General features: G+C 45.6%; 1 protein-coding gene across 1 annotated transcript in view; it reads right to left on the bottom strand.

The window, feature by feature from the left end:
• Positions 1–9,261, bottom strand: part of cdc40 (cell division cycle 40 homolog (S. cerevisiae)) — an 88,692-nt gene that overhangs the window by 78,731 nt on the left and 700 nt on the right. Inside the window, exon 3 of the mRNA XM_060914072.1 lies at positions 3,221–3,350. Within this exon, the coding sequence (XP_060770055.1) occupies positions 3,221–3,350 (130 nt within the window). The remainder of the gene's footprint in view (positions 1–3,220; positions 3,351–9,261) is intronic.

Below are 9,261 nucleotides of genomic sequence, written 5' to 3'. Positions count from 1 at the left end.
CTACTTCAAAATTACAGTTATTGCATTTTCAGTTTATTAAACTTTGGTGATCTCACTGTATGAATAGATACCCGTTTAAGGGGCCAACTAGCTCATTCAGAAAATGTTTCAACTCACTACATCTGCAGTACACTTTAGTTGAAAATAAGACCCCTTTTATGTTCATTTCATCTACTTATACCTTGAATATCTGTTGGCATTTATAAGGCCAACTTATAATTTTCACCATTACCGTTATCCATTTTTATGAACTTTCCGTTATCCATTTTTATGAACTTTCCGTTATCCATTACCGTTATCCATTTTTATGAACTTTCCGTTATCCATTACCGTTATCCATTTTTATGAACTTTCACTGCCGAAACGTGGGTGCAAATGTTAAGGGGCGGTCACACAGCACTCCGCGTCTATATCACGTACAAAAAGATACAAAAATCTGGTGGACGTGGTCGTAAGTGCTAATTTTTGGTCAATTTTGGCTTTGCCGTGCTTTGTACGGGGTATGGCCGTCGGCGGCTGTTTCACTGCTGCAGCACTGCCTAAGCACAGCTAACCAAGTCCAGTCACGCACCCAGATGTTCCGTACCACCCTCCTCCTCCTCCTCCTTCTTCTCTCAGCAAGGATATGTTGAGCCTGTATCAGTTGGTTCTGTTGGTGCTGGAGCATTAAGATGAGGACATCACAGTGTTGAGGGTTCATGTTCACCCCTTGACATCTAGACTGCAAGTGCCGAGGTCTCAGAAAATTACGGTATTTATACATGCCGCAAATCAGAAGTGATGCAGAAGTGATTAGACAGTGATCAATCGAATTTAGAACTTGTTTGAGACGTCGTTTAACGGGCTTAGACAGTGCTATGTACGCGGAAAAATCCATTTCTCAGTGATAAGCCGCTAAACACACGCTATATCCCGTGATACCAACGCGTAACACCCGTCCGATGACCGTGCTCTGCCCGTGATAGACCGCCAAACTTTCGCGTCTTACCACGTCTCCCCAAGTTTTAATAACGGCCGGGACACTGATTATCACGTGTTTTTCACGTGTGTTGCACGTCTTTACCACGTGTGCCGGCCGTGGTTGTCCGCGGTCTAAAGTTTTGAGCAGTCCAAAACTTTTTGCCGCGTCCGACGCCCTTCCGATTTTCCCCTGCGTCCTGTCACGTCTGTATATCGACTGTAACACGTCTTAACTTCGACATCAACACGAACAACAACGTCTGCTTCACGGGAGAGCACTTTTTGACGGGTTTTGGCCGTGATAAAGCCGTAAAGCGCTGTGTGACCGGGCCTTTAGCAACATCAACATAGTGCCAGGTCCTAGCCTAGTTGTGCTGCTGACTGACTAAACTTTCTGAACTAGAAAGACACCAAGAAAACTCACTTATTCTGTTGAACGGTATCTTCCGTCAATATCATCCACATCATTCCTGTTGTATTTTATAATGTGTCTAACAGTGTTCATTAAGTTGCTAGCGTTGCCTGCAGACCAGCCCTATCCACAGTAGTTCCTACCTAACTATAGCATCATAAGTCATAACCTAATAATCACAAATAACTTACCACATTGACAGGCGATGACACTTTGGATCCTGAAGGTCCCGGAGACGTTATGTCTGGGCTTTCAGTTTCTTCCCCGCGGTCGGTCCGCTTCAACCACTTAAGCATTTTTGTTCTGGCAAGAGTCGGCGCAGCGTGTGCGGTAGCAATTCCATTCCAAGTCCATATAATGCGGACACCGGCCGAAGATTCTAGAACAGAATGCGCTGCTCTGTAGCCTACTGATGCAGGTGCATCGAAAGTGTAGCTACTAATGTATTTTTCGCTGTTAACGTTTTAAAATTTAAATTGACAAATTAGGTGAATGTCTACGTATGGTTTATGGCTTTGTAAATAATATTAATGTAGAACTTTTTTTCAAGATCTATTTTTTTCCATTGTCCCGGGATTGTCCCAGATATGATAATTTTGTGTCCCGATGACATTTTTTATGGTCCTCGGGACGTCGGGACACCGTTAGTTTCGAGCGCTGCACACACACACAGAAGGGACGGGCTGAAAGAGTCCGACTAAACCATTTTGCATTAGGGGTGGTAGGGGGTTCTTGACGCCTTTTTCAAAGACAATAAAGGCAAAAGATCTAGAAATAATTTATTGAATGCAAATATAGCACATTTCTCCCCCAAATCAACACATTTTGAAATGAAATAAAATAATCGCAACTTCATGAGAGCCCAGTTCTGGGCCCCCTCCCATTCCTGGGCCCGGGACAACATACCCGTTTGTCCCCCCCTGTCGGCAGGCCTGCCTCCAGGTTGGATTACTGTAACGCCTTACTGTCTGGATGTTCCAATAAGTGCATAAACAAGCTCCAGTTAGTTCAAAATGCAGCAGCAAGAGTCCTTACTAGAACTAGAAAATATGACCACATCACCCCTCTCTTATCCACACTGCACTGGCTCCCAATCAAATTTCGTATTGATTATAAAATATTACCATTGATCTTTAAAGCAATGGTCTCACACCACAGTACCTGAGCAAATTTCTGGTCCTTTATGACCCGCCACGCCTACTTAGATCAAAAGGTGTAGGCTATCTGCTGGTACCTCATATAGTGAAGTTTCATCAGGGGGCAGAGCCTTTTCTTACAAAGCCCCAGTTATGGAACAGCCTTCCAAGTAGTGTTCAGGAATCAGACACAGTCTCAGCATTTAAGTCTAGGCTGAAAACGTATCTGTTTAGTCAAGCCTTTTGTTAATGGTGTTTATGAGGTAAAGGAGTAGATCTGGAGGGTCCTCAGACAGAGTGTTTTGGTAAACTGGGATGTATGGATGCTGTCAGTCCCCACTCGCTTGCACACTCGAGTTTGTTGACGGTGTAGTGGTGTGGACCATTTCTTGGTGTGGACCATTTCTTTCACTCATCAAACTACCACAGAAATTTATCGTAAAACAAGACACAGTTTACTCTGCTGCTTGATTACATATCACAGTAAATCAAAGTGTCTCTTGACTCAGAATGGTTGCTTCTGTAACTGATTATATGCACACACAATTAGAATGTCTGAGATTTATATATTCCTACACAAGCTCCCAGAGCGATAGTAAAGATGTGCCACATATGCTTATATAGCCAATTAGAAATCACAATAACTTCAAAATGTAAGGATTTAATTGTTCCTTTGGTTTGAATTTCAACAAGTGTCATGTACGACCCTTACCGAAAGTAGAAAACGTTCTCCGTTGTTGTTCAAACATGAAGTCATTGACATGGGCAGGCTCAGCATATCCTGACAGCATGTTCCTTGGTGCAGCCATTTGCTGAGTTTTAAATGGGTTAACAGGTCCAAACTGTAACACAAGGTGTTATTCAGAGTGTATAATGAGGTGGTTAGCTCAACGCTGACATTTTCTCACAATTTCTCCCTCCCCAGGGCTTGACATTAAATTTTTTAATCCACTTGTCCAGTCAGACAAGCAGCAAGATTTTTCACTTGTCCTGACCATAACCTTTTTACTACTTTGTATTTACTAGTTCAAAGAAAATGATTCACAAAGTTTACAAAAAAAAAAAAAAAAATCAGGTATTATGATAATTTTGCTTTAATGAGTCTTAATTTTTCAATAAAACTCAAACTTTAACTGTAACAATAAAAACTATACAATGCCCTGTTACGGTGCTGTGTTGTTATAACCCAGGGGTGGGCAATTATTTTTTCCATGGGGCCACATGAGAAACAGAAAATTTTGTGGAGGGCCGGACCAAAAGGCTGAACTAAATTCTGCATAATATTAATTGTATTTCTTTATATAAAGCAGTAAATAACATTGTTTTTACAAGCTGCTAAGACTGGTAAGAGTATGGAAAAAACGAGGTTGCCTTACAAAAAATGTCATTTATTCAATCAAATTTCCCAAAACAATGGTTAACAAAATGTGAACGTTTGTACCATTTTTTTTTTCAGGTCACATTCACCCCAAAACACAATAAAGACATCACAATATTGTCTTTCTACTCCAAATATCAAGCAAGATTATTATAATATGATAATATATATAATATATATATAATATAATATTATTATAATATGATGTATATTATAATAATGATGCCCACATTTGTAGTCTAATCACCTCATTTGGTGTTTTTCAGTTTTTTATTTGTTCAGTGAGAGAAATCTAGTCTCTCTTGGTTTTTAACGAGTGCATCAAAGTCAGATTGAATGTCTGAGGTGGAGATGCGAAGCACAGCTGACAGATGATCATCAGTCGATTCGGTGTAGGTATCAGATCTACAGATCGGCTCGGGCTCCGGCGCCTGCTGGTGACGACACACTATGTGATTGGCTGGACCGTTTGAAGGATGACGTACAAGTTTGTGGTTGGTCTGGACAAATTACGGAAGTAGTTATCGCGGGATTAGGTTTCGTGGGATGTCATGTCATGTTCATGTCGCACGCATTGCGTTTTTGTTGAACACAACTTCAAAATAAAAGCAATGCACATTCAGTCCATGCATGAGGTAAAATTAGAAAATACGTTTATTTTGTAATTTCTAATTAACCTTACGCGGGCCAGTCAGAATGAACCAAAGGGCCGGATGCGGCCCGCAAAATGCCCAGGTCTGTTATAACCCATTACCTGATCCACAATTTTAAGAGTTAGACTCACCCAAATTCAAAGCTTCTGGAGGAAATAAAGTTAAATCTTGATTAACCCAGTAAAATGAAGTGTAAATTAATTTAAAGAAAGAAATAAAACCGAAAGAAAACAAGTTGGACATAAGGATGACGATCACGTTGTGAATGAAAAACTGAGTGAGCTCAGCACTGTTGTAAAATTCGTCTCGTCTTCTTCCGCTTATCCGGGACCGGGTCGCGGAGGCAGCAGTCTAAGCATGGAAGCCCAAACTTCCCTTTCCCCAGACACCTCGGCCAGCTCCTCGGGAAGAACACCGAGGCGTTCCCAGGCCAGCCGAGAGACATAGTCCCTCCAGCGTGTCCTGGGTCTTCCCCGGGGCCTCCTCCAGGGGGGACATGCCTGGAACACCTCCCCAGGGAGGCGTCCAGGAGGCATCCGAAAAAGATGCCCGAGCCACCTCAGCTGGTTCCTCTCGATGTGGAGGAGCAGCGGCTCTACTCCAAGCTCCTCCCGAGTGACTGTGCTTCTCACCCTATCTCTAAGGGAGCGCCCAGCCACCCTGCGAAGGAAACTCATTTCAGCCGCTTGTATCCGCGATCTTGTTCTTTCTGTCATTACCCAAAGCTCATGACCATTCGTGAGAGTCGGAACGTAGATCGACCGGTAAATTGAGAGCTTCGCCTTTTGGCTCAGCTCCTTCTTCACCACGACGGACCGGTAAAGCGACCGCATCACTGCGGAGGCTGCACCGATCCGCCTGTCGATCTCACGCTCCATCCTTCCCTCACTCGTGAACAAGATCCCGAGATACTTAAACTCCTCCACTTGAGGCAGGACTTCTCCACCAACCTGGAGAAGGCAAACCACCCTTTTCCGGTCGAGAACCATGGCCTCGGACTTGGAGGTGCTGATTCTCATCCCAGCCGCTTCACACTCGACTGCAAACCGCCCCAGTGCATGCTGAAGGTCCTGGTTTGAAGAAGCCAACAGGACAACATCATCCGCAAAAAGCAGAGATGAAATCCTGTGGTTCCCAAACAGGATTCCTTCCGGCCCCTGGCTGCGCCTAGAAATTCTGTCCATAAAAATTATGAACAGAACCGGTGACAAAGGGCAGCCCTGACGGAGTCCAACATGCACTGGGAACAGGTCTGACTTACTGCCGGCAATGCGAACCAGACTCCTGCTCCGTTCGTACAGGGACCGGACAGCCCTTAGCAAAGAGCCCCGAACCCCATACTCCCGAAGCACCCCCCACAGAATACCACGGGGGACACGGTCGAATGCCTTCTCCAGATCCACAAAGCACATGTGGACTGGTTGGGCAAACTCCCATGAACCCTCGAGCACCCTATGAAGGGTATAGAGCTGGTCCAGTGTTCCACGACCAGGACGAAAACCGCATTGTTCCTCCTGGATCCGAGGTTCGACTATTGGTCGAATTCTCCTCTCCAGTACCCTGGAGTAAACTTTCCCTGGGAGGCTGAGAAGTGTGATTCCCCTATAATTGGAGCACACTCTCCGGTCCCCTTTCTTAAAAAGAGGGACCACCACCCCAGTCTGCCACTCCAGAGGCACTGTCCCCGACCGCCACGCGATGTTGCAGAGGCGTGTCAACCAAGACAGCCCCACAACATCCAGAGACTTGAGATACTCAGGGCGGATCTCATCCACCCCCGGTGCCTTGCCACCGAGGAGCTTGCAAACCACCTCAGTGACTTCGGCTTGGGTAATGGACGAGTCCACCTCTGAGTCATCAGCCTCAGTCTCCTCAGTGGAAGACATGACGGTGGGATTGAGGAGATCCTCAAAGTATTCCTTCCACCGCCCGACAATGTCCCCAGTCGAGGTCAACAGCTCCCCACCCGCACTGTAAACAGTGTTGGCAGAGTACTGCTTCCCCCTCCTGAGGCGCCGGACGGTTTGCCAGAATTTCTTCGAGGCCGACCGATAGTCCTTCTCCATGGCCTCCCCGAACTCCTCCCAGTTCCGAGTTTTTGCCTCCGCAACTGCCCGAGCTGCAGCACGCCTGGCCTGCCGATACCCGTCGGCTGCCTCAGGAGTCCCGGAGGTCAACATGGCCCGATAGGACTCCTTCTTCAGCTTGACGGCATCCCTTACTTCCGGTGTCCACCACCGGGTTCGGGGATTGCCGCCATAACAGGCACCGGAGACCCTGCGGCCACAGCTCCGAACAGCTGCGTCCACAATGGAGGTAGAGAACATGGTCCACTCAGACTCAATGTCCCCCGCCTCCCTCGGAAGCTGGGAAAAGCTCTCCCGGAGGTGGGAGTTAAAGACCTCCCCAACAGAGTGCTCGGCCAGACATTCCCAGCAAACCCTCATCATACGTTTGGGCCTGCCAGGTCTGTCCAGCTTCCTCCTCCGCCAGCGGATCCAACTCACCACCAGGTGGTGATCAGTTGACAGCTCAGCCCCTCTCTTCACTCGAGTGTCCAAGACATAGGGCCGGAGATCAGATGAAACGACTACAAAGTCGATCATCGACCTCCGACCTAAGGTGTCCTGGTGCCACGTACACTTATGGACACCCCTATGCTCGAACATGGTGTTCGTTATGGACAAACCGTGACTAGCACAGAAGTCCAATAACAAAACACCACTCGGGTTCAGATCGGGGAGGCCGTTCCTCCCAACCACGCCCCTCCAGGTGTCACTGTTGTTGCCCACGTGAGCATTGAAGTCCCCCAGTAGCACAATGGAGTCCCCAGTCTGAGCACCCCTCAGTACCTCTCCCAGGGACTCCAAGAAGGCCGGATACTCTATACTGCTATTTGGCCCGTAGGCACAAACAGCAGCAAGAGCCCTCTCCGCAATCCGAAGGCGCAGAGAGGCGACCCTCTCGTTCACTGGGGTAAACTCCAACACATGGCGGCTGAGCTGGGGAGCTATAAGCAAGCCCACACCAGCCCGCCGCCGCTCACCACGGGCGACTCCAGAGAAGTGGAAAGTCCAGCCCCTCTCGAGGAGCTGGGTTCCAGAGCCCAAGCTGTGCGTGGAGGTGAGCCCGACTATCTCTAGCCGGTACCTCTCAACCTCCCGCACAAGCTCAGGCTCTTTCCCCCCCAGCGAAGTGACATTCCATGTCCCAACAGCCAGCCGCTGTGTCTGGGGATCAGGTCGTCGAGGCCCCTGCCTTCGACTGCCACCCAATCCACTGTTGTAAAATTCCCACAAAATATTTTACGACATTCGTGATGGTAAATGTGTACCACACAAAAGAAAAGTACAGTGAATGTCCAAATGAAATGAAGATTCACCACAGATATTTACTTTATTGAGATACTTGATTGCCAGCTCTCCAATTTTGATCAACTCAGAGTCTAATAATCTATAATTAGATATTACAATAGGGTTATTTTTACATGTGCTTGGCTTCCCTGGAATTTCGTAAACAATAACACTGCTGATCAAGGAGGTGATTGAACTAGTTTTGTTGGAACTTTATTGATGCAACTCTTGAATAATTACTATAAAAATGCTGATTTTCAACAATCCCTAAAATATGTGGGCCATAAAAGCATAAGGATATATTGTTTGGGGTGGCTATATAATACTTTGTTAAGTAATTTTCTCTTATTTGTAAACAAAATTAGATAGGGATATATGTAGAAAATGTGACAAAACATATAGACTACTTAATTTATGTAAACTGCTTATTACTATGTTTTAACTTTTTTTTTAATATTCTATTGCAACTTTAAGCAAGTCTTCAAGGAGTTTGGCCTTATGTACTCTCGGCAGCAAGCCAGCTAGTATAAATAATTTGCACATGAATAAATGACACTGTTAAACTCAATGCAACATCTTTTACAATGTTTACCCTGTCATGCACAATGCTAAAGTCACTATTACAAAGAATACAGCGTGCAATACTGTCATTATTTTTACCCCATTAGGCAAGGGGGCACTTTCTTGTAGTCTGAGGCAAAGTGGGCAAAGTATTTTCAGTTTTCGGGGCACTCTACCATAATGCTCCTGGATACACTGAACTGATGGACTCTTGGTCTGAGAGAGAAGACGTGAAGTCCGTCCACACAGAAAACTGATTGCTCTGTCTTGCTAAGCAGACCAATCAGGATGTTCGCACTTGTACACTCACTCACTCTCTCACATGCATGCTTGCTTGCTTGCTTACTCATTCTAGATTCTGGGATATTATAACAGGCATCAGAGAGCCGCTATGGGCGAGACTACTGGAACTTCCAGGAGAGTTGGGAATAATTCATTTTGTCCCGTCAGACAGACAGATAGATAGATGCAGATTTGACTTGTCCAGACCAAACATTTGGTTGTCCTGGACAGTCAGACTCCTGTTAACATTGAGCCCTGCTCTCATAATGAAAGCTTGATAAATAGAGACTATATAAGAGCTTTTATAGATACGTAGTTCTGAGAAATATCTTTCTAAAGCTCAGTTTGTACAAGTTAAGCTTCACTCTTTCCTGCCTTAGCTGTAGTATGACACAGGGCATCTAGCTACTGACCAAATTGAGGAAATAAACAAGATCTACTATCTGCAAGGTGTTTACAACCCATTTTATCATCATTTCAAGATATAACTCAGAAAACAATTTTCATAATAGCTCTGACAACTTTG

The sequence above is a fragment of the Neoarius graeffei genome, chromosome 2, assembly GCF_027579695.1.
Source record: "Neoarius graeffei isolate fNeoGra1 chromosome 2, fNeoGra1.pri, whole genome shotgun sequence".
NCBI classification, from domain to species: domain Eukaryota; kingdom Metazoa; phylum Chordata; class Actinopteri; order Siluriformes; family Ariidae; genus Neoarius; species Neoarius graeffei.
The sequence above is the reverse complement of the archived record's forward strand: the minus strand, read 5'-3'. Positions and strand labels throughout refer to the sequence as shown.